The 27,362-nt window shown below is 45.2% G+C and overlaps 1 protein-coding gene across 9 annotated transcripts in view; it reads left to right on the forward strand.

The window, feature by feature from the left end:
* The first annotated feature begins 18,390 nt into the window (after positions 1-18,390).
* Positions 18,391-27,362, forward strand: part of ZMAT4 (zinc finger matrin-type 4) — a 137,517-nt gene continuing 128,545 nt past the window's right edge. The window contains exons 1-2 of one of the 9 annotated variants that reach the window (XM_078774769.1): positions 18,391-18,554; positions 19,250-19,300. In XM_078774769.1, coding sequence (XP_078630895.1) covers positions 19,269-19,300 — 32 coding nt within the window. In that variant the 5' untranslated portion in view covers positions 18,391-18,554; positions 19,250-19,268. Of the gene's footprint in view, positions 18,732-19,153; positions 19,301-27,362 lie in introns of those variants that run through there. The other 8 variants (XM_078774764.1, XM_078774766.1, XM_078774768.1 and 5 more) reach the window with 8 other exon arrangements.

Genomic DNA, 27,362 nt, shown 5'->3' on the forward strand with positions numbered 1-27,362 from the left:
TCAGTATTTACATTAATGATTTGGATAGTGGGGTGAAGAGTAGGCTTTCTAAATTTGCAGATGACACAAAGCTTGGAGGTGAGGTTGATATCAAAGAAGGAGACATCATATTCAGGAAGTCCACCAAAGTTGGATGGAGGATGTGATTTCACCCTCGATGTCTGTCTGTCTGTGACAGGATATCTCAAACCGTTGTGGACAGATACGGATGAAATTTGGTGGACACGTTGAGTGTGTGACAAGGACAAAGCTTGGAGGTGAAGTTGATATCAAAGAAGGAGACATCATATTCAGGAAGTCCACCAAAGTTGGATGGAGGTTGTGATTTCGCACTCGAAGTCTGTTTGTCTGTCTGTCTGTCTGTGAACAGGATATCTCAAAACGTTGTGGACAGATACGGATGAAATTTGGTGGACACGTTGAGTGTGTGACAAGGACAAAGCTTGGAGGTGAAGTTGATATCAAAGAAGGAGACATCATATTCAGGAAGTCCACCAAAGTTGGATTGAGGTTGTGAGCTCGCCCTCTATGTCTGTTTGTCTGTTTGTCTGTATTTCTGTCTGTGAACAGGATATCTCAAAACGTTGTGGACAGATACGGATGAAATCTGGTGGACACATCGAGTGTGGGACAAGGACAACACCTGGAGGTGAGGTTGACATCAAATAAGGAGACATCATATTCAGGAAGTCCACCAAAGTTGGATGGAGGCTGTGATTTTACCCTCGATGTCTGTTTGTCTGTCTGTCTGTCTGTGAACAGAATATCTCAAAACGTAGTGGACAGATACGGATGAAATTTGGTGGACACATCGAGTGTGTGACAAGGACAAAGCTTGGAGGTGAGGTTGACATCAAAGAAGGAGACATCATATTCAGGAAGTCCACCAAAGTTGGATGGAGGTTGTGATTTCACCCTCGATGTCTGTTTGTCTGTCTGTCTGTGAACAGAATATCTCAAAACGTTGTGGACAGATACGGATGAAATTTGGTGGACACGTTGAGTGTGTGACAAGGGCAAAGCTTGGAGGTGAGGTTGATATCAAAGAAGGAGACATCATATTCAGGAAGTCGACCAAAGTTGGATTGAGGTTGTGAATGCGCCCTCTATGTCTGTTTGTCTGTCTGTCTGTGAACAGAATATCTCAAAACGTTGTGGACAGATACGGATGAAATTTGGTGGACACGTTGAGTGTGTGACAAGGTTGAATCGATTTGATTTTGGTTCAGGTCCGAATCCAGATCCGGCCTATCAGTGGGATACAAAACGTCAAATGTTGAACCTGGTGGAGGTGTGCGCTCTACCGAGTGCCGTTCGAGTTACAATCTCTCAACCAAGAAATAGGTCATAATGAGCTCTGGTAGATTTTACTTGTGATGGATGGAATATTCTCCAATGGGAGAATAAATAAAAAAACAAAATTGAAGCCCGCGACCTGGAGACAATTTCGATACCTTTTTTCATCGTCGGAAATTCCATGACCTTCCGCCATCTCTAGTTTATTAACCCATCATTTGCGCTTTTAGCGACCGCCACAGTCTCACCCTTCACACAGTATTACACCAGGTCGACGAGTCATCCAAGAAAAAACAACCAGCAAAGAAAAACAAATGTTTGAATATAAAAGATGAACAACAACATCTGGTCAAAATAAAGGTTTTAATAGAAAGGACCAAAAACAACATCTGGTCAAGATATTTCAGACCAAGAAAATAACAATGCTTTCATAAGCCATCTACAGTTTGTTTCTATCATGTGTACTTAGAAAGTTACAAAAGTTCAAAGTTGCCCGAGGACTTTATGGACACCATCCTGGTTCCTGGTATATACGAAGATTAAACATTACGTCAGCGTGGAAAACGTAAATGTGTCTTTGCTTATCATCTCCGTGTTTACTTACTCAAAAGGCTGTATAAGGATAGTAGGAGTGACTTGCGTAGCAGGAAATTGCGTAAAGAAGGTGAGATGCCATTTGTGATGTGTCTGCCAGTAGTGGTCGGGCAACCAAGGCCGGAGGTACGCCAACTGGACATGGCTACCCTCGCAGACTCTCCAAACATGGAAAAGGCAACGAGAACTGCTACTGACTTCACCTGTCTTTGGAATCATGAAATCTTGAAAATACTGTCTAAAATGTCTCACTTAATGTCTCGATATGTCTCAATCATGAAATCTTGTAATTGAAAACCATTAAACTACCACCCAAAGGTGTGACTGTATCTATGAATCATACAATTCATACTATTCTTTTGAGGGAGATTCATGAAGTTATTTGACAGACATACAATAGTGCAGGATAAGTTAATATTTTAAACAAGCTAAAAGTTAGACCGATAGTCTAACTACGGCGTACCCAGACCTGGATCTACTGAGTGGAGGATCTCCTGTACCCCTGTCATGTGACCAGATCCTCAGCTCTGATTGGTGGACGTTTGTGAGGGACATACGTACATACACCAGACGGACAGACAAACTGCTGTTCCAGACGGCATTGCCCTATGAGCTACCCCATAAAACTTTACCCCCTAACCTAAAAAAACCCCCTAAAAGCTAGGTAGCGGATGTAACAAGCAAACACAAACAAGAAAGATGTTGCGCATGCCACGTTAATTGTGAAATCCAAACAAACAATAGTTACCATGGCAACAGCAATTTTATAATCTGAAAAATTTTACCTATGAAGTATTTTACATGATGGAATGTTGCTTGTAAAACAATTTGGTTGGTACATTTTGTAACTGTGGCATAATAGGTGTTTTGCATGTTTTGGATGGCTTTGACCTTACTAATAAGAGCAATGACACATAACAAATAAGCTGTGTGTGATAGCCCACCCACTCTTAACAAGGGACACAATGGGATCTTTAACGTGCACCGACCCATACAGGCAAACGCGAGGCCCAGTTTAATGTCCAGCCGGACAAATTTATGTCTCACCCTGCCTGTGAAACACCAGGATGGCAGGTAACAGCTGGTTCGTAGATGTGAATAAGGGTACCTCTAACTAGACTATCCAACAGGTCTTTCCAAAACTACTTCCATTCTCCGAAATGAGCAATGACACCTTCCTTTTTACAAAGGAGAGGGTATTGCATTTGGGTCAGTTTGTTACTTGCGAAAATCGAAGCTTTTTCAAGAACATTGGTTGGTCTTGTGCGTAATTCTGTCTGTCTGTCTGTCTGTCTGTCTGTCTCTATTTGTCTGTATGTCAGTCGCCTACAGGTCACAATTTTCAACCGATATTCACGAAACCTTACCAAATGGTAGAGTTGGTCATAAGCAAGAAGCCTATTTTTTGGGGTCAAAAGGTCAATAGGTCAACATAGGCCAAAGGTCACCACCTTTGTCAAATTTCTAAAATCCTCAATTTTCATCTCATTGACTTGAAATTTGAAGAGGATTTGCATATCTGGTCACTGAATTCAATCACCAAGTATTTTTGAGGTCAACATAGGTCAAAAGGTCAACATAGGCCGAATTTCTAAAATCCTCGATTTTCATCCGATTGACTTGACATTAAGAGGATATGCATATCTGGTCACTGAATTCAACCACCAATTATTTTTGAGGTCATCATAGGCCAACAACTTATTTTAGGGATTTCGCAAGTATCGTGCTATGCACGACATATTTATTGTTTGTTTGTCTATCTGTATGTATGTTTGGTTGTTTGTCCACATAGAATGTGCTAACGTAGGCCACATACGCCATCTCGTGGTAACTAGTAGTACACGTTCTCTTTTTTAACTGTGTACCTCTATAAAGTATGTATAATTAGAATGTGATTTTGTCTTTAATGTATGTATAATTATAATGTGATTATGTCTTTAAAGTATGTATAATTAGAATGTGACTATGTTTTTAAAGTATGTGTAATTAGAATGTGATTATGTCTTTTAAGTATGTATAATTATAATGTGATTATGTCTTTAAAATATGTATAATTAGAATGTGAGTACATCTATAAACTATGTACAATTATAATGTGAGTATGTCTATAAAGTATTGTTATGAATTTTGGGGTAGAGTGATATATAGATCAGGTAGATCTCTGTAGGTATCATGCTCCGACTGTCGTGAAGAAGAAGAACCAGGATATCCAGGAAGAATGAGAACCAGGAAGCATTTTATGTCGGTGGGGTAGGGGGATATACTATAGATTTAGGTAGATATGCATAGGTAGGTGCTCCGATGTCACGAAGAAGAAGAACCATTTTGATGTACAGTAAGTCAGGGACCCGTCTAGCCCGTTTGTCGGATTAAGTGTATATTCGTGGTCATACAAGGATGGCTCTGTGATAGGTAGAGTAGGGATTATGCTAATTCCCCCATGTGTCAAACCTGTGATCATACATGTGTCCCATATGGCAACGCATCATATACATTAGTTATGCCCAATAGCGCACCACACTAATTAAATTCCCCCTCCGCCATGATAACTTACGGAAGCACAGACAGGAAGCGACCACGCACTTGAGCTGACAACACTGGCATGGCGACAGACATTGCACAGGCAGGCCGAGACCCACGCCCCGGAGGACTCGTGATTGGCTGGGGGAGGGGCGAGTAACAACCAGGTCGAAGATTAGCAGAGTAAAGAAGGTGAAGGACATGCCGCACTGATTGGCCACCGACCGATGACGTAACACCAAAGGCGAGAAGCGCTTGGCCAATCAGAGAGGAGGGTGCAAAAGACGAGTAAGAAGCTACGCGCTGATTGGAGGAGAAGTGCCGGTGATGTGAGGAGGGCGTGAAAGACTAGCAAAAAGTGACACACTGGTTGGAGGGGAAGAGAGCTGACGTCACGAGACGGCCAGTAAAACTACTCGCTGGCCGACATTTCCTCCCTCTCGTCTTTGGATTCCTTCCTGCCCGGACCTCTCTTCTCTTCTTGCCTTCTCTTTCTGTTGGATCCTTGCTTGTTGGACGTTGGAAAGGCGTTGGAGAGTTGATGATCCTCTTACCCTGCATCCATGCACGGGACCTCGCGAGTGATCGCGCGGGGATGCGAGGCTTGCCGCACATCAGCATATGTTTTTCCCCAACAGCGCGCGAACGGGGGCGTAACAAGGCCTACTTCCCGCCATCATCGGAGCTGCGGCGGGCTTGTGCGCTTGGAGCCGACGATACCTGACGAACCCTGACACCTCAGCTAGACGGAGATACGCCCGCACCCACAAACACAATGATTGCTTTATTTATACTTCCATTTGTCCTGTAGTTGAAGTCTGTGTGGGAGCGCTCCATTCGAGGGGTTTAGTTTTTACCGTCGCAATCTTTGTTCTCGGGGTCCGGCAATGAAGCCGTGTTTATTTTCCTACCTAAAATCCATCGTTTTTGTGAGTTACTTTTCGCAGGTTGAAGACTGCACTCGGACCGTCAGGTAATTCCCACTTATTCTTCTTTCCTTTCTTCCTCCCGCGCATATAGAGTGAAGTCCGTATTTGATCATCGCCTCATTAACGCTCGATTGCCATTCGTGATTTCCCCGGTCTTAACCGAGGCGGAGTCATGCTCCAGTATGTACAATTAGAATGTGAGTTCATCTATAAAGTATTGTTATGAATTTTGGGGTAGAGTGATATATAGATCAGGTATCATGCTCTGACTGTCGTGAAGAAGAAGAACCATCTCGATGTACATAAGGAGGGACCAGTCTAGCCCTGATGTCGGATCAAGTGTATCTTTGTGATCATACAAGGATGATCCTTGTGCTAACTAGAGTAGGGATTATGCTAATTCCCCTGTTCGTGAGACCTGTGATCTATCCATTGTCCCATATGGCAACACACACAGACATGTAGAGTAGTTAGGCCCATTATCACACACACGAATTAAACCCCCCCCCCCCCCCCCCACAACAAAACTCACCAGAAGCCAGTTCAGGGCACTGACGATGGAGCCACAGCCAGCTACATCACCAGCTGGCAAAGCAACACTCATCGCACAGGCAGGCCGGGAGCCACGCCCAGAAGGACTCGCTATTGGGCAGGAGTCGACCAACCAAAGGTTAAAGTAAGGAAGGACTTGTGATTGGTCAAGGCATGGGGCAAGAAACTGTCCACTGATTGGTGGAAGGAAGGCCGAGGGGGAAGCAGAGTGCCGATTGGTCAGGTACCACCGGTGACGTCAAGGGCAAGTAAGAAGCGGCATGCTGTTTGGTGGAGAGGACAGCTGACGTCATGAGATGGCCATTAAAAGAACTGGCTGGCCGGTATTTTAGCCCTTCTCGTTTTGGATCACTTCATGCCCGGACCTCTTCCCTCTGCTGCCTCATGATTCCTCTCCATCGACCTCTTGCTCCTTTCGCCACCTCTGCCCTCGACCTCTTGCTCCTTTCGCCACCTCTGCCCTCGACCTCTTGCTCTTGTCTGTGTGCGAGTGCTGTGGCGTGAGACGTACCATACAGCAAGGCCTGGTTTTGCGCCAAGGCCGGGCGGTTTTCCCGCCAACCGAAGCCAAGTCGGATTGCGCGCTTGGGGCCTGACGATCCCTGACACCCCAGCTGAGTTGAGATAAATCCCCACGATAAAACACACAACGTTTCTTTTCATTTATTTTCCCTTCGTCTGTGTGCAAATCTGGTGTAGGAGCTCCATTTTAGGAACATCATTTATTTAACCAGCGCGTTTCATTGTTCTCGGGTGCCATAAAATAAACTTGTTTATTTTTGTACATTCTAAATCCGTCTTCGGTTGAGTTACTTTCCTGCAGGATTGAAGGCTGTCGCATGGGACCGACGGGTAAAAGCTTCCCGCTTCTTCTCTCTTCTTCCTGCACGTAGATATAACATCCGCTATTGAATAACACCTCAAATAACGCTCAATTTGCTATCCGTGATTCCCTGGTCTTCACCGAGGGGAATCACACGACAAATGGTAGTCAGGAGTGGGATTTAAACCCCCTGAGTAATTTGATGTCAAGAGTGGAGTATTCGGATTTAAATTTTTTTATAATCGGAGGCGATATAAATTAATTTTTAATAGTCAATTGGGTGTGCCAGATGCACACACCGCGTCGCTAAATTTAAATCCATTTCTAAGGTTAAATATGCTCGGGGAACAACCCTCCTCTCGACGGATGGAGGGGGTGTGTCATATGGAAGGGCGGATAGAAGATGCTGGGAGCGTTGAAAGTGGGCCGAATATGGGGAAATTGGACCCCTTCGGTGGTGGGGTCTGTTTGGGTGCCCTGGGGTGAGAGACTCCCGGTGACCCGTGAAGCTGCGAGGAATCCAGAGGCAACAAAGCCTGATGTGTGGAGACCCCTACCGGCGGAGTGACAGCGTAAGGAGCTGCTTGGCTGTCACGGGGCCAAGAGGTAAAGGGGGATGGGGGGGGGGGGGGGCGGGTGTGTGAAGAAGTTGTAAGTCGGGCGACTTGTTTTGGGACTGCGGGCACCGCAACCTGCAGCGCCCCACCATCTTACTTGTGCGGTACCTCCCCGCCGCCTCGTGGAAACGCACACACATGTTTATGACATCAATGCCATGGTCCTGCAGGGTGGGGGGGGGGGGGGGGGGAATACGTGCTTTGTAATGATTTAGTGTTGTGATGATTTTTGGAATGTGTATGAGTGGTTATGGGTTTGTGTTGAGTGAATGTGGGCAAAATCCACCAAGCCATGTCACTCACCTGTAACACAAGGACAGGGCCCGCGGACATTTGGGGTAAATTAGGATGGTCCCATGGGTAACATTGAGTCTTCTGGTATCCACCGGGGGATGCGGTCTGCAGGAAGGGGTTGTACAAATGTTTTTACGAATTTTGCAGGTTTTTAGTTAAGGTTTGTGGTAAGGTTAGGTTTTGCGTGTTGTTTGTTTCATCCCTCCGCAGGAACAACAACAACAACAACAACAGGCATTTTAAGGCCATTTTCCCTGCAAGAGCGGGGGTTAGCCTTGTGGTCCCCATGACAATCTTCTCCATTTTGCCCTATTTTCTGCATCTCCCCTTGTTAACCCCCTTGCCCGCATTTCTTCTTCGACCATCTTAAGCCAAGTCTTTCTCGGTCTTCCCCGTCCTCTACTTCCTTCTACATTAATTTCCATCACTCTTCCCAACCAGTCACTTTCATCCTTCCTCAACACATGACCAAACCATCTCAAACTGTTTCTCTTCACAGCATCCATCACAGGCTCTATTCCCATCATCTTTCGCAATTCATCATTTGTCTTCCTCTCTCTCAATGATACTCCACACATCCACCGAACCATTCGCATTTCCAGCCTTTCCAGCCTTCGATGCTGCTCTACGTTCATTACCCATGTCTCGCTCCCATAAATCATAACACTTCTCACACATGCAGCATACCCCTTTCCCTTCAGCTTCAATGACACTCCCCTCCTCGTCAGCGCGCCACTCAGTTCCCGAAACTTCTTCCATGCACATCTCACTCTAGCAACCGTTGCCGAGTCTGATCCACCTTTTCCATTCAGCATGTCTCCCAGGTAACAAAATGTTTTCACACCTTCCCGCTTCATGCCGTCTCAAAGATCCAACTCAACATTTCCTCCATCTGCAGCTCCCTCTGTGCACACCTTACACTTGAATGTAGCTGCCACAATGGTTAATGACCCTCTCAAACCACTACATTTTTAATGAACCCACTCAGCGCACATTGTACATTGAATGGAATTCACTCCGACACCCTTCCTGCACACAGCACACGGCCACTTCCCAGTTCTTTCCACCTCACCACATGCTTTACCACTTGCCATGACCTTCGTTTTTCCAATATTCACCTTCAGACCTTTTGGCTCCATACATTCCTTCCACTTGTTCATCTTCTCCTTCAGTCCATCCATACTTTCTGCAATCAATACCAGATCATCTGCATACAACAACTCCCACGGTAAACCCTCCTTTACGTTCTGAGCCAGCACATCCATCACAGCTACAAATAGTAGTGGACTTAGTACCAACCCCTGATACACTCCCACCTTCACCTCAAACTCACCACTGTTCCCGTCCTTCGTCCTTACAGCTGTGCGCGCTCTTTTGTACATTGACATCACTACTCTGCTCAACCATTCCTCCACTCCTAACTTCCTCACTGCCCAAGTCACAACTTCACGTGGAACCCTATCGAATGCTTTCTCCAGATCAACAAACCCAAGAAACAACTTCTTCCTCTTCTCCATGTACTTCTCCTGCAACTGCCTCACAATAAAAAGCGCGTCTGTCGTTCCTCTTCCTGGCATAAATCCAAACTGCATTTCGTCAATCTTCACTTTCTTCCTTATCCTCCTCTCCAACACCCTTTCCAATACCTTCATTCCATGCTCCAATAACTTTATCACTCGATACGAGCCACAGTCCAGAGGATCACCTTTCCCCTTGTATAGCGGGACAAGGGTACTCAGTTCCCAATCCACTGGAATGCGGCCTTCTTTCACCAACAGATTACAGATCTCTGTCATTCGTTTCACACCCCAACTTCCTGCTGCATTCAACATATCTCCCACAACTCCGGTCGGCCCTCCCGCTTTTCTACTCTTCATTGCTTTTATCGCTTCCTCAACTTCCTTCTCGGTTATCTTCTCTGCCGGTCCTAAAACTGGGTTACTCTCTATGTTGCCATCCCATTCATTCTCTGCATTCAACAGTATTTCCATGTATCTCTTCCATCTTCCTTTAATTCCATCTGGGTCCACAACGATATGTCCCACTTCATCCTTCAAGCAACTCACCCCCATCACATCACACCTCTCTTTCGCTATCTGCTTTGCAATCCTGAATACCTCTCTCTGACCCTCTTCCAAATCACATTTTCCTACATGCCTCCTGCGCCTTTGCTAACTCTTTCTTTGCAGCCTTCTTGGCTGCCTTATAACTTTCATGCTCTGCCTTTTCTGGCCCCATACCCTTCGCCTTCTGCCACACTTTGAACTTCTTCCACTTCTCGTCAATCTTCTTTCCAACTTCATCATCCCACCACCATGTTTCCGAGTGCCTCGGTGGTCCTTTTGTCCATACACATACCTCACCAACGGCTCCCAACAGACTATCTTTCATTGACATCCAACCACTTTCAAGCACAACCACATCATCCTCCACCATACTCAGCCTCTCTTTTAATGCCTCCCTCACTGTCACCTCTTCCAACCTCCACACCTTCATTCTCGGTTGGTACTTCAGCCGCCGAGCTCTCCTCGCACCTTTCACCCTTATGTCGCAGACAACCAAGTGGTGCTGTGAAGCAGCCTCCTCCCCCGGGATCGCCTTTGTGTCCCGGAGGTGCCCCCTATCTCGCGTACGCACCATCAGGTAGTCAACGGTTGTCGTCGACCCACCTGACGTGTATGTAACAAGCTTATTATCCTCTTTCTGGAACTGAGTATTACAAATCAACAAATCAACAATCAAAACAAACAACAAATAAACAAATCAGCTCCATCAGCAAACTCCAAAATCCTTTCACCTTCTACATTTCTCACACCATATCCGTAACCCCCATGAACTCCCTCAAAACCGTCCATACTCCTTCCCACATGGTCCCTTGTCGAAAACAACACCCAGGAAGGCCACTTCAGAAGATGCTCTGAGGATGGTTCCTCCGCAGGAACGACTGATAATAATCTTGTATATATTTGAAATGTGATGGTTGGTTAAGGGGGTAGCATGTTAAGGAGTATACAGTCACGTGAAAAAGTAAGTACACCCCATGTAAAGTTTTGACTTTTTCCAACATATTTCAACATACAGCTATTTGATCTTCATTTCAACAATATTGACAGATAAAGGTGATATAATATAACAAACTAGCAGAAGTACCCGGCATTGCCGGGCGGGGGAGGGGGAAGGGGAGGGGAGGGGAACGGGGGGAGAGCGAGCCCCTTGGTAAAGCGAGCGATTTTTTTTTTCATAGCGTCATAGCGTTCATAGCGTCCATAGCGTTTCATAGCGTCATAGCGATTTTTTTTTTCATAGCGTCATAGCGTCATCGCGTTCATAGCGTCATAGCGTCATATCGTTCATGGCGTTCATAGCGTCATAGCGTTCATAGCGTCATAGCGATTTTTTTTTTCATAGCGTCATAGCGTCATAGCGTTCATAGCGTTCATAGCGTCATAGCGTCATCACGTGATCGCTATGAGCGAATCAGCGCCCACCTGCTCTGATTCCGTTGATTCCGTGCGCTGAAATGCGCTGAGGTAAATATGAATAAAAAATATGGATCGTCAAATATTTTGAGTTCGGCCATGTTCGTCCCAGGCTCAATGGCCATGTCTATGCCAAATATCAAGCACGTAAGTCTCTCCGTTTAGGAGTCTATCGGTAACATCACACACACACACACACACACACACACACACACACACACACACACACACACACACACACACACACACACACACACACACACACACACACACACACACACACACACACACACACACACACACACACACACACACACACACACACACACACACACAACTGTGTTTTATACATATATATATCATGAAACATTTACATTTTGTAGTCCATTGTACAATTTAAATAAACATAAATGCAAATTTCGCATGTGGAAAAAGTAAGTACACCCCGACATTTATCACTACTTCAAATACCTAAAATTAGAATCAGGTGCACCAGCTCAGGTGCAAATGATTAGAACATCGTTAGACAGGATCTTGGAGGAACCTGCCTTATTTAAACCTCAGACATTTAGTTTGGTTTGCTCTTTGTTGTTGAAGTGTGCGGCGTCACCATGCCTAGATCAAAAGAGCTCTCTGAGGCCTTCATAAAGAAGGTTATAGATGCCTACGAGTCTGAGAAGGGATTTAAAAAGATCTCCAAACAATTTGAAATCAACCATTCAACTGTCCGGAAGATCATCGACAAGTGGAGAAGATTCCAAACAACTGCCAACTTGTTCAGGCCAGGCCGCCCCAGCAAGTTCAGCCCAAGAGCAGACCGCAAGCTGCTGAAAGAAGTCTCTAAGAACCCCAGAATGTCATCACGGGACCTAGAGGGAGCTCTTGCCACTGTTGATGTCAAAGTGCATGAGTCTACCATTAGAAAGAGGCTGCACAAATTTGATCTACATGGGAGGTGTGCCAGGAGGAAACCTTTGCTGTCCAGAAAGAACATCAGGGCAGACTAAAGTTTGCCAATGAACACCTTGGCAAAGACCAGCACTTCTAGAACAATGTGCTCTGGACAGATGAGTTAAAGGTAGAGCTATTTGGCCACCATACCAGAAGACATGTTTGGTGAAACCCAAAGACAGCATTTGACCACAAGAACCTGATACCAACTGTAAAGCATGGTGGTGGAAATATTATGGTTTGGGGCAGCTTTGCTGCATCAGGGCCTGGGCAGCTCACTCCACTATGAATTCTTCATTGTACCAGAGGGTGCTTGAGGATAATGTGAGGCCATCTGTCAGAGATTTGAAGCTTAACCGAAGGTGGACCTTGCAACATGACAATGACCCTAAAGATACCAGTAAATCCACCAAGGAATGGCTGAAAAGAAAGAAATGGAGGGTTCTGGAATGGCCAAGTCAAAGCCCAGATCTAAATCCCATCGAGATGTTGTGGGGGGATTTGAAACGAGCTGTGCATGCAAGAAACCCCTCAAACATCGCACAGCTGAATGAATTCTGCACGGAGGAGTGAGCAAAAATTTCTCCCAGTCGATGTCAGAGACTGGTAGACAGTTATAAGAAACGCCGACTTGAGGTTGTTTCTGCCAAAGGGGGCAATACCACCTATTAAAGCCAAGGGTGTACTTACTTTTTCCACATGCGAAATTTGCATTTATGTTTATTTAAATTATACAATGGACTACAAAATGTAAATGTTTCATGATATTTGTTATATTATATCACCTTTATCTATCAATATCGTTGAAATGAAGATCAAATAGCTGTATGTTGAAATATGTTGAAAAAGTCAAAACTTTACAGGGGGTGTACTTACTTTTTCACGGGACTGTAGGTAGGTAGCTTCGGCTCACTTCCCACAGCCCTCCTGATTTATTTCATAGGCTAATTAAGTGTGAGACAGTAAGTGTTAAGACTGGAATGGTAGCACCTGCAGTGAACCTAGCAGGGGCTACGGTTCCAGGTGGGGGGCTGTGTTATGAATTTTGGAGTAGAGTGATATATGTATCAGGTAGATCTGTGTCGGTATCATGCTCCGATTGTCGTGATGAGGAACCCCACATGTAATAAGTTTGTTTAGGCAGTTTGTTCACGTAAGTGTATCTGTGTGATCATACAATGATGATCCTTGTGATAACTAGAGTAGGAATTATGCTAATTCCACTGTTCGTGAGACCTGTGATCTATCCATTGTCCCGTATGGCAACACACATAGACACTAGGCAGGCCCATTAGTTACACCACACGCACTACTTAAATTCTCTCCCCCCCCCCCCCCCCCCCCCACAGTAATAATAAAACTCACCGGAAGCCAGTTCGGGGCACTGCCGATAGAACCGCAGGCAGCTACATCACCAACTTGCATAGCAACACTCCTTGTTCAGGCCGGCTGAGGCCATGCCACCTCGCAATGGATTGGTCGAGGGGTTGTTGGGGAGATCACACCGTTGGGCCAGGTGTCAACCAACGGGAAGGCCAGAGTAAGGAAGGACATGTGATTGGTCAAGACAGGGGCAAGAAGCTGGCCACTGATTGGTGGAAGGAAGTCGAGGGGAAAGCATAGCCAGATTGGCCAGGTACCACCGGTGACGTCAGGGGCAAGTAAGAAGCAGCACGCTGTTTGGTGGAGAGGACAGCTGACGTCACGAGATGGCCATTAAAAGAACTGGCTGGCCGGCATTTTAGCCCTTCTCGTTTTGGATCTCTTCGTGCCCAGACCCCTCTTGTTTTGGATGCCATAGCGGATGGTCGTGGACCGACATTCCCTTCTTGCGTTGGACCCTTTCTCGTTTGGACTGCCTTCTTGCATTGGACCCCCTCTTGTTTGGACTGCCTTCTTGAGCTGGTTTCTTCTCGTTTGGACAGCCCTTCTTGTTCTGGTTCCTTCTCATTTGGACCTCCTTCTTGACCCTGAACCCTTGCCTGTTGGCAACGATGGACGGTGGAGAGACGGCGGGGCGCAGATGATTCTCCTTCCCTGCATTCACGTACGGGACCTCACATGCGAACGACGAGCGTACAAGCGAGGCTTGCCGCTGCAGCGTACGCTGGCCTAGCAGCGCGCGAACAAGGCGCGTCGAGGCCTGGTTCATGCCAACAACCGGGCGGCCTTCCTCCCGCCAACACCAGAGCCGCGTCTGGACTGCGTACTTCGAGCCTGACGATCCCTGACGCACCATCCGATTGAGATAAGCGCACACACACACGCACGGCTCCTTTATTTTTATATATTCTCCCTTGTTTGTTTTCGACGTCTGGTGGGGGAGCGCTCCATTTTAGAATCATAGTTATTTAACCGGCGCTCTTCATTGTTCTCGGGTTCCGTTAATAAACCTATTATTTTTGTACATTCTAAATCCGTCTTTGGTTGAGTTACTTTCCTGGAGGAATGAAGGCTGCCGCGCGGGACCGATAGATAAAAGTTTCCCGCTTCTTCTTCTTCTCTCTTCTGCCCGCGCGTAGATATAACATCCGCTATTGAATAACACCTCGAATAATGCTCGATTTGCTATCCATGATTCCCCGGTCTTCACCGAGGGGAACCACACGACAGTATGTACAATTAGAATGTGAGTACGTCTTTAAAGTATTGTTACGGCTCTCAACGTCGGCCTTTTCCCCTTACTAAGGGGGGTTGATCCCCTTGTCTGTCATGGACCGACGTGAGTCCTCAAAGTTACAACGTCCCTCCCGGACCGACGGTAGGTAGGGTTTGTTAGGCCTAGGGGTTCGCTACTTACCTAATTACTACCGCCAGCCGGGAACGAGGGAATAACTTCTGCTCGAACCACGGTTTTAGATGGACTAGTTGCCGAGCGGTTTTAGCAACCCGAAGTTCGAGCCATTAACAATTACTAACCCGATTATGAGCGTTGGCCAAAATCGTGCCACAGGTGTTCAATCAGGTAAAAGACAAAGACGATCGGGCGAGAATGAAGAAGCCAAAGGTAGGAAAGAACAGATATTTATTAACTACTATACAAAAACCAATCAAAGAAGAAGAAAACGAAAGTAATGTACAGTGAAGATAGAAGACACAGTGCAATTCTTAAAACAAGCTTACTTAAACCCCAGGGACAAGACAAACAAGACAAACTCACATACACGAATGGGGAATTGAAGGTAGGATTGGCTGGAGGGAGAAGAAGGGTCCGTGCAGGGCGGCAGGCTGGAGATGAGCGGCTGCCAACTCCCCCGCACTCTGGTTCACGCACAGGTTTGCTCGCAGCGGCACGTCAGGGCTTCTCGCGGCTGGTTGAAGCGGGGCTGGTTGAAGCAGCGCCTCTCTCAGGCCTCGTACGTCCTCCGAAGCTCTCGTGACTTGCGCAACACTCACAACACTCACAGGTTTTTTCAGACATGTCAAAAAGTAACTGCAAAAATTTCGAGGCCATTCAGGCCTGAATGTTGGGCTAGCGGCTAGGGTGCCAGCTTAGGATCCAAGGATCCTGGGTTCGAATCCCGGTCGATCGCTGAATTAACGCCAGGGGGGTTGACTCAGCCTGTCGTCCTTCCGAGGTCGGCTAATTGAGTACCAGTTCACTGGTAATTCCCTGCTTGTCGTAAAAAGGCTACAAAAAGGGTTGGCGTCAGGAAGGGCATCCGGCCGTAAAACATTGCTTCAAAAAGGGGACCAAAAAACAACAACAACCACGGTCCCCGAAAAGGCCAACCCCCGCTTTGCGGGGAAAAATGGCCTCTAAACGGTGGTTTTATTCAGGCCAACGCCCTACGTGTCTGTCTGGGTGCTTTTGTGAGTACGCCTGTCTCTGCCGTTTTGGTGGAGGCTGGTGAGATCAAAGGGAGGCGCGAAGAGCCCTACGTCTGGCAAATAAAATACATTTACTTCTTCATGCAGCTGTATGAATCAAATTGTCGCCCCTATATATGAACTTTTCTCGAACATTACTTGGTTCCTCCTAAGAACACAAAGGTAGTCCAGCATGCACATGAGATTTTTTGAATGCCCCTTATTTTGTATTGTTTGGCATTTTCTACAAGCTTTGGAATGTCCCTTCTTTTCTATACTTTGCCACATGGCACACATACCCTTATATAAAGGGGCGTTTTCTATGCCCCTGACATTTTACCCAAGAATGCCCATATCCCTCCACTGGGAAGTGTCCTGGCTTAAATTCTGGGCCAAATCTATATCTTCTGGGGCCAAACACCCAGTCAAAGCTGTTTTGCAGACTTAGGAGTTAGGAGTAAGATCCGTGGTGCAAAAACCCAAATTCTCCTCCCTTCAGTATGGCCTGTAGGTGGGCAGCTAGACAAATGGGATTGATCTCCTTACCTGTTAAGTCCATTAAGAAGGTTCCAATCTGGCCCCCCTGGACTCTTACCATGCCTCAAATCCATTTGGATTTATGGGGGAAGTCGATAAGGATAACCCTTCTGCACACTGCAACAAGACGATCGAGTTTATCCATTTGGCTTGGAGTAAATCTCTACACGTCTACACAGATGGTTCTAAAGTCCCTTTCTTTGGGAGAACTGCAGCGGCAATATGCATCCCCCATGTTAAGGTGACAAAGGCCAAGAGGCTATCTGACCATCTCTCTGTCTTCGCGGCTGAACTCTTTGCTATCGTGCTGGCGCTGGAATGGATAATTGAGTTCAATCCTCTCAGTGACGTAATATTTTCCGATTCCCTTTCTGCACTCAAGGCATTGGGATCTCTACAGGAAGGATGTAGATTTGACCTGGTTCTCGAGGTACTGCACCTGATTAGCATTGCCAAATTGGAGAGGATATGTGGTCAATCTGTGCTGGATCCCTGCACATGTGGGCATCGGGGGAAACGAGGCCTACGACCTTGCAGCGGGGTGTGCACTCACATCCGAATGTGTCACCCAAAGTCCCTTTGGGACCTTCTGGGACTGTCTGAAATGGTGAATTTGGGACCGTCTGGGACCATCTGAGATTGGCCAAGGACAAGATTGGAAAAAGATGGCAATCCTAGTGGGACACCACCACTCAGGTAGGTTTTGTTACAGGGTGAATCCAGAGGTGACCCCCCCCCCCCCCCCCCCTGTTAGGCTCCCATGGCTTTCCCACAGAGACAAGGTGGCTCTCTCCAGGGTAAAACTTGGGCACTGTCGCCTTAATTCATATTGTCGCGCGATCCCTTCGGTTAACACCGTAGGATCGCGGAGGACCGAACGGCTTTAATGGAGGCGACGATCAAATACGGATTCGGCTATAAAAGTACGGGAGGAGGAATGAAGAAAAAGAGGCGGAAAGCACGTACCTGTAGCGATCCGACTGCAGCTCCGATCCTGCAAGGGATTAACTCAAACAACACAAGATTTTGAAGGGAAAAGAAAATAATACAAGGGTTTATTTTACAATGAATAGCGGGACAGGAAAATAACGCGCCGGTAAATAAATGGCCTAATCGGGACATCCCCACTCACAGATTTCGGATACAGGACAAAGGAATTGAATTAATAAAAGAAATGTTCGTTATGCATTTGTGAAATATGGTGCGTGCTTATCTGTCTGTAGTCTGCAGTCAAGGAATCGTCGGCTCCAAGCGCGCAAGCCCGCCGCAGCTTAGATCTCGGCGGAAAACAGGCCTCGATGCGCGCCTGTTCGCGTGCCATCAGGCCTCACCGAGCGCCTCGCTGCAAGCTCCTCGTCAGTCGCACCCGAGGTCCCGTCTGCTCGCAGCACCGAAAGCACCAAAAAGCACCAAAGGTCCAACGCAAGGCTAGCGATCTCCACACGAAGCCGATCTCCAACACGAAGCCGATCTCCAATACGAGGCACAAAGAGAACTTCAGGGAAGCACAGAGAGAGACAGGAATGGAAAAGGCCAGGCAAGAGCGCGGGAGGAGGGAAGAGAGAGCAATGCCGGCGAGCTGCCCTTCCACAGACCAATCACAGTCCTCCTGGGCATGGCTATAGCTTGTTTCCCAAAGCCGTTGTGGTAAGGGAGGGGAATTATTTAATGTGTGCACTAAGGACCTATCTAAGTGTTTAAATGAGTGCGTTGCCATAATGGACACTGGGTTGGCGACAGAGGGGACGACGAACGAGGGAACTTTATCCATTATCCCTGCACTATTTAGCATGCCCCGCCCCCTCGTGGCGGGGACACCAATACAGCTTATACCGACAAACCGGGCTAAACACATTACTTATTAGTTATTACTTATTACATATAGATTCCCTATCACGACAGTCGAGTTACCTACCTATACAGATCTATCTGGCTCTATATATCACTCTACCCAAATTCATAACAATATCTTCACGTGATAGGGTGTCACCCTACCGGAACCTGCATCACCTGTAGGAAACCTGAAGATTTAACCCACTTGTTTCTAGAATGCCACCAATATGATGGACCCAGGTTGCTCCTATTTCAAATCATCAGAGAGGCGGCGATTGGCGTGTCTGATCTAAAGAAGAAGCATCCTCGACTTTGCAAGGTGGTTCTAAGATTTATAAAAGTGAGTGGGAGACCCTTTCACCACAGTTATTGCCAGGCGCGTAGCATGTATAGAGCCTGGAGGCTCTGAAAAGTGAAAACGCCACAAAACTTTAAAGAAGCTCAGATGGAAGGAGAGAGCAAAGAAAGAAGTAAAATCGGTCACTAAAAGAAAAAGGTTAGCCTCGCCTTTTGTTCCTGTGAATCGTTCTTTATTCTTGCCGTTTAGGGATGACGTTGTTGATGACGTAATTCCTGCAGGACCCTTGAGTGGTGTAAATTTCTCCTATCTTTCCTTCGTGTCTGTTTATATGTGCTGTAAATGCGAAACCTGTGAGGGAAATAAACGAATATGCAAGGAAGATAAAAATTACATGTGCCTTTTTGATTTATCCATTAATCAATTTCCATATTTTTCTTTTGCATTATTCTTCCGTTTGAAAATGTAGCGTTTTTTGTTACTTTTCAGTCAGTCGCTCACTCACTCATTCTCCCGCTCAGTTAGTCGTTCCTGGCTCGCTCTATCTCTTTCAGCTATTCATTTTCTCCCGCTCGTTTATTATTTTTTAAACTCATCATTGCCTGTCTCACCGATTACAACCCCCAAAAAATTTTGCATCACGTTATTATACATATTTCTTTATTTATTTTGTGTCTCCTGATCCGTTATTTAAATATATATATATTTTTCCTCAGCTTCTGACATTCAGCAAAGATGGCGGACACTCCGGTTCAGGATCCGATGAGGTAAATTGAAGGCAATTTTGAAGAAAAGTGTGCATGAATAATATTTATACCGATCGGCGAATTGGTGAAAACGAGGAATTCTGACATGTTTTTTTGGTCGTTGTTGGTTTTCCAATGGGTGATTAAAATGGATGTCGTTGGTCGAAGGTAAAGGCCTAGCTAGCCGTGGTTTGCACGAGCGTTGGCGCGCACTAGCGCGCGACAAAGAGCCAGGCCTCGGAAGCGGTGACGATGCTTTTCCATTCGTACCCCGATGAACGTTGCTTTACAATTTACATTCATAATCACGTCTTCGCGGCCACGATTCGTGACGTTTCACCTGCTTTCATATCATGCCCTTGGAATGCTTCACACGGGTTGGCAAACTTGCAAACGACAATTCAATCCGTTTGAATGGTTTACTTTTCATGTTTCTGGAAACATCACCATTAATTATTTAACTGATTATAATAACTTTACTCATTTATATATTTAAAAAACCTAGAAAAACGCTGCTCTGTCTGTGGGGGGAGGGGGAGGGGGAAAGACCTTTCCAATGCATTTTAGCGATATATCATATTGTTAACCCTACCGGTATATCATATTGTTAACCCTACCGGTATATCATATTGTTAACCCTACCGGTATATCATATTGTTAACCCTACCGGTATATCATATTAACCCTACCGGTATGTCATATTGTTAACCCTACAGTACCGGTATATCATATTGTTAACCCTACCGGTATGTCATATTGTTAACCCTACCGGTATATCATATTGTTAACCCTACCGGTATATCATATTGTTAACCCGACCGGTATGTCATATTGTTAACCCTACCGGTATATCATATTGTTAACCCTACCGGTATATCATATTGTTAACCCTACCGGTATATCATATTGTTAACCCTACCGGTATATCATATTGTTAACCCTACCGGTATATCATATTGTTAACCCTACCGGTATGTCATATTGTTAACCCTACCGGTATATCATATTGTTAACCCTACCGGTATATCATATTGTTAACCCTACCGGTATATCATATTGTTAACCCTACCGGTATATCATATTGTTAACCCTACCGGTATATCATATTGTTAACCCTACCGGTATATAATATTGTTAACCGTACCGGTATATCATATTGTTAACCCTACCGGTATATAATATTGTTAACCCTACCGGTATATAATATTGTTAACCCTACCGGTATATAATATTGTTAACCCTACCGGTATATAATATTGTTAACCTTACCGGTATGTCATTGTTAACCCTACCGGTATGTCATATTGTTAACCCTACCGGTATGTCATATTGTTAACCCTACCGGTATGTCATATTGTTAACCCTACCGGTATATCATATTGTTAACCCTACCGGTATATCATATTGTTAACCCTACCGGTATATCATATTGTTAACCCTACCGGTATATCATATTGTTAACCCTACCGGTATATCATATTGTTAACCCTACCGGTATATCATATTGTTAACCCTACCGGTATATCATATTGTTAACTCTACCGGTATGTCATATTGTTAACCCTACCGGTATGTCATATTGTTAACCCTACCGGTATATCATATTGTTAACCCTACCGGTATATCATATTGTTAACCCTACCGGTATATCATATTGTTAACCCTACCGGTATATAATATTGTTAACCCTACCGGTATATAATATTGTTAACCCTACCGGTATATAATATTGTTAACCCTACCGGTATATAATATTGTTAACCCTACCGGTATATAATATTGTTAACCCTACCGGTATATAATATTGTTAACCCTACCGGTATATAATATTGTTAACCCTACCGGTATATAATATTGTTAACCTTACCGGTATGTCATATTGTTAACCCTACCGGTATGTCATATTGTTAACCCTACCGGTATGTCATATTGTTAACCCTACCGGTATGTCATATTGTTAACCCTACCGGTATGTCATATTGTTAACCCTACCGGTATATCATATTGTTAACCCTATCGGTATATCATATTGTTAACCCCACCAGTATATCATATTGTTAACCCTACCGGTATATAATATTGTTAACCCTACCGGTATATCATATTGTTAACCCTATCGGTATATCATATTGTTAACCCTACTGGTATATAATATTGTTAACCTTACCGGTATATCATATTGTTAACCCTGCCAGTATATCATCTTGTTAACCCTATCGGTATATCATATTGTTAACCCCACCATTATATCATATTGTTAACCCTACCGGTATATAATATTGTTAACCCTATCGGTATATCATATTGTTAACCCTACCGGTATATCATATTGTTAACCCTACCGGTATGTCATATTGTTAACCCTACCGGTATGTCATATTGTTAACCCTACCGGTATGTCATATTGTTAACCCTACCGGTATATAAAATTGTTAACCCTACCGGTATATAAAATTGTTAACCCTACCGGTATATCATATTGTTAACCCTACCGGTATATCATATTGTTAACCCCACCAGTATATCATTGTTAACCCTACCGGTATATAATATTGTTAACCCTCCCGGTATATCATTGTTAACCCTATCGGTATATCATATTGTTAACCCTACTGGTATATAATATTGTTAACCTTACCGGTATATCATATTGTTAACCCTGCCAGTATATCATATTGTTAACCCTATCGGTATATCATATTGTTAACCCCACCAGTATATCATATTGTTAACCCTACCGGAATATAATATTGTTAACCTTACCGGTATATCATTTTGTTAACCCTCCCGGTATATCATATTGTTAACCCCACCGGTATATCATATTGTTAACCCTACCGGTATATAATATTGTTAACCTTACCGGTATATAATATTGTTAACCATACCGGTATATAATATTGTTAACCTTACCGGTATATAATATTGTTAACCCTATCGGTATATCATATTGTTAACCTTACCAGTATATCATATTGTTAACCTTACCGGTATATCATATTGTTAACCTTACCGGTATATCATATTGTTAATTGTAGCCCTCCCGGTATATCATATTGTTAACCCCACCAGTATATCATATTGTTAACGCTACTGGTATGTCATATTGTTAACCCCACCGGTATATCATATTGTTAACCTTACCGGTATATCATATTGTTAACCTTACCGGTATATCATATTGTTAACCTTACCGGTATATCATATTGTAACCCTCCCGGTATATCATCTATCTATAATTCCACTAATCTCTGTGTGTATGTTTGTATGTTTGTATGTCTGTGACCGCTGTTTCTCGACAACCACGGGTCCGATATACTTTAAACTTGCCAGGTATATTGCTGGGGACCCGAGGATGTGCCTTTTCAAGGTTTCATATTAATCGGACAAGTAGTTACCGAGCTATGTCCAAAAAACGATTCAACCAATCAGAGAGCAGCGAGCTATCACGTGTGCCGAACGTGGCGAACAGACTCTGCCTCGGACGGCACATTTGAGAGCGTATTCATTTATTTCACGTTGGAAAACTATGTTGCCGTTAAACTATGTTTTAAAACTAATTAAAACTACTATCTATAATTCCACGGGTCCGATAAAAAACACCGTACTCGCAAGCCGTTCGCTTTGGACCAAACCATTTCATGTAAATAGAGGGGGGGGGATTGTCACCGTACTCGCAAGCCGTTCGCTTTGGACCAAACCATTTCATGTAAATAGAGGGGGGGGGGGGGGGGGGGGATATAATTTTAGATATATATATATAGTACGGGCATGCCCTAGTCTATCTATAATTCCACTAATCTCTGTGTGTATGTTTGTTTGTATGTTTGTATGTTTGTCTGTGACCGCTGTTTCTCGACAACTACCGGTCCGATATACTTGAAACTTGCCAGGTATATTGCTGGGGACCCGAGGATGTGCCTTTTCAAGGTTTTAAATTAATCGCAGAAGTAGTTACCGAGCTATGTCCAAAAAACGATTCAACCAATCAGAGAGCAGCGAGCTATCACGTGTGCCGAACGTGGCGAACAGACTCTGCCTCGGATGGCACATTTGAGAGCGTATTCATTTATTTCCCGTCGGCAAACTATGTTGCCGTTAAACTATGTTTTAAAACTAATAAAAACTAATTTGCGATTCATCGTATTCATCGCTTCACATTTGCGACAGTGAAGACTTCACTTCCGGCAGCCAATCACAGAACGCGTTGTTGCGAGCCCGAGAGCCTGCGCCATTACGGTTCGTAATTCGATTTCTTCCGGAGAAAATAATAATTTCTCGATTTCTTATGCGCATTATTTCTCCCAATTCAGTCAGAGCGAAGGGCGGAAGCGAAGAGCGTTGTTTTTTTTGTTTACGGGCGTACGGGCGGGGTAGAGCGTACGGGTAGCGTTTTTTTTTTTTTTGGCAAGGAACGGGCACCCACGTACGGGCATGCCCTAGTATTGTTAACCCTACCAGTATATCATATTGTTAACACCACCGGTGTATCATATTGTTAACCCTACTGGTATATCATATTGTTAACCCTACCGGTATATCATATTCTTAACACTACTGGTATATCATATTGTTAACACTACCGGTATATCATATTGTTAACACTACCGGTATATCATATTAACACTACCGGTATATCATATTGTTGCGGATCTCGGCGTCGGCCTTTCCCCTTACCAAGGGGGGATTAGTCCCCTTGTCTTTTATTAGCCGACGCGATCCGGGGCCATGACGTTCCTTCCGGAGGGCGTTGAATAGGGTGGTAGGCCGAATTCCTATTACCTAAGTACCAACGCCGCCCAGGAAGCAAGGAAATAAACCCTGCCCGAATCACGGTTGTAGGTGGAAACGCCGAGCGATAGCGAACCGTGATCCGAGCCGTTAACAAGGACTAAACCCGATCTGAGCGTTTCCGAATCGTGCCACGCTTACCCAATGGAGGAAAACGCTGATACGGTCGAATTAGGAAGAAACAAGGAATAACAATTGGTTTATTTACAATTTGTACAGGAAGGAGAAGAAGAACACACAGTGCAGCTTAATACAGTCTTAACTTATCCCAGGACACGGGCCCGTTTCACACTCAGACACACTCGGACACACTCACACGGGGATGTAGATGGTCGGGTTGATGGTCCAGGGATGATGGCGTCCAGGCAGTTCGCTCCGGTCCTCGACTCACACCATGAAGCAGATGGTCAGGGCGGCAGAAGCTCCCTGCGGGTCGTTGACGCGGATTGGACAATTACGGGGTTAAATGCGGGGCGAAAGGTAGGCTGGCTGGGCGGTTACTGGCGACCACGGTCGCGTACGTATTAGATGAACCGGGCTATATGCGCTCCCAATACAGGCTCAATAGGCGCTCCCCAATGCAAGTTCAATAGCATACGTCCTCATACAAAGCGCGTATCCATTGCAGTCCACTTCCAATGAATCCTTTATCATGCGCGCTCTCCCAACAAGTTCTTTCGCACGAGGCCTGTACAATCAGACGCCTCCGCGCAGTCCTGTCGAGGGCTTTGTGCATGCGCTTATATAGCCTTTTCAGCGAACCTTCCAGCACTTGCTAGATGCGCCCTTACCACGCCCTCTTAAGCCATGCCCACCGAGCCCTGGTTGGTCGTTGCCTTCACCGTCACCGCCTTCTGACGTGCTGCTTGATGCGGCCACACCTCTTCCTCGCGCTCCTCCCCCTTTCCAGGCCTACCTCGTGGCATTTGGCTGGTTTCGAGCGAAAACCCAAGAGCAGCGAACGCTGCTGGCAAACGAGCTGGATTAGCTAAATCAGGGCGCGGGATGGATGCTGCCCAACGAGGTAGATTGGAGGGTGGCCGCAAAATGAACGGGACCTAAGCTTATTTCTTTTACACAACGCAGGTATCACTAGTGGTAATGGCCTTATCTTCACACATACTATGACATAACTAATGTTCTAAGGTGGCCTACGTGTTGCTTGTGGACTAACTATGGGGGCAAACCTTTAACCTTTAATGATCGTATATTTACACTTTCAAAACCGTAACAATATTAACACTACCGGTGGTCCGGTATGTCATATTGTTAACTCTACCGGTATATCATATTGTTAACCCTACCGGTATATCATATTGTTAACCCTACCGTCATATCATATTGTTTACTTTACCGGCTTTTCACATTGTTAACTATACCGGCATATCATGTTGTTAACTCGACTGGTATATCATATTGTTAACAATAGCGGTATATCATATTGTTAACGCTACCGGTATATCATATTAGTAATTCTACCGGTTTGTCATATTGTTAACGCCACCGGAATATCATATTGGCAGCTATACCAGTATATCATATAGGTAACTACGAGTATACTGGTACATCATATTGGGAAGTTTTTATCATAAATATTTTTATATCTATGTTTACTATTTTTTTTTAAACTATAATATCTATATTTGCTTTGTCTGGTATTCATCAATGATCTCTCCGACTCTGGAAAATCCTCTCTTTCTCTTTACTGATGACTCCATACCTCATCCCTCAGATCGGCAGTCTGCAGCCTCCTCACTTTCTGCAGACCTGGACAAAATCACAGACTGGTCAAACAAGTGGAACATATCTTTCAATCCTGACAAATCTCACTCTTACTATGTCTCTCTGAAAAGACCGTCTGGACAACCCTCCCATCTACTTTCTCAACAATCCTCTCCAAGAAGTTCTGTCACTCAAGCTCTTGGGTCTCACAATCTGCCATGATCTTTCCTGGGAAAAACACATTTCCAAGCTGGCCTTCAAAGCCAGTCGCCAACTGGGCATCCTCCGTTGTGCGGTCCTTCCTTGGCACACCTGAGCTCCTCACCACATACAAGGCTTTCATCCGCAGCTCAGTGAAATACTGCTCTCCCCTCTGGGCTGGTGCTCCTGCCTCACACATAGCTCGGCTTCACGCTGTTGAAACCAAAACTTTCAGAATCATTGGAATCTCTCGTGATGAAGCTAACTCTGAGGGCCCTTCATTCACTCCCCGCATGCAGGTTGGTGGTTTTTTCTGTCTTCTACCGACTCCTCTCTGGCCTATCCCCCCCCCCCCCCCCCAGCCCTGTCTGTGCTCTTTCCCCCAAATATTCCTACAGGTCACACAAGATCTGCCAGCAACCCTCTTCTGGTGAAACTGCCAAAATCAAGACTCTCTGCTCACCTTCACTCGTTCATTCCTCTTTACTCCCGCCTCTGGAACAAACTCCCTCACTCTCTTCAATCCCACTTCTCCCTCCAGGTCTTTAAAACAGCTGTTCACCACCATCTCTTGTCTTCCCCCATCCAAAACCTTGATCTTTTCTACCCCCGTTAATTCACCCCAGATCCACTTTTCTGAAATACCGACTTCTTTCCTGGAAGTCCTCGCTGTGTCCATGTGGTTTTTACCTCTCCCAAACCCCACCCCCTTCCCACGCCTCCTCCCCCCAAGCCCTCTACCTCCCACAGATCTCCCGATGTCCCTGCTCTCAAATGTTGAACTTGTTTGCTTCCCCCTCTCTCCCCATCTTGTCTCCCGCTCCCTTTATTATGTCTTATGTGTCTGTTTTTTTTTTTTTGTCATTAATGTTAGCTCTTACGCGAGCCTCGATCTTGTATACAAAAAAAAAAAAATTGTCCAGTCTGTAGCCGATGAAGACCAGCCTTGGACAGATAGCTGAACAGTTAACTCTAAGGCGTATTTCAAAACTTGGCGGGATTATGTTTTCGCTCGCACGGGAAAAGCCCTAAGCCTTATCTGATCAGATGGCCACCACGGGGTTTTTATTCCTTGAACCCACAAACGAGTAAAAGGATACGACACAAAAGTAAGATGCAACAAATTATTTAATGAAATAAAGCATTTAGGTAAAAATGAATGTTGAGAAGTGAAAACTAAATCCTAATTTGAGACGTTTCCACTCAGCCTCATATGCAAAGAAAGGGAAAACGAAAGTAAAAATGTAGAATGTTTCTGCCGGCTGGCACTTAGCTCTGGTCTCAATGCGGGGCTTGGCCTTCGTCACCTCCAAACCCCACCGCGTGGGAAGCACACAAACTGGTGCGCGCTCTCTGCATCCCAACGTGT

Source organism: Myxine glutinosa, chromosome 3 (assembly GCF_964187855.1).
Source record: "Myxine glutinosa chromosome 3, kmMyxGlut1.1, whole genome shotgun sequence".
Lineage (NCBI taxonomy): Eukaryota > Metazoa > Chordata > Myxini > Myxiniformes > Myxinidae > Myxine > Myxine glutinosa.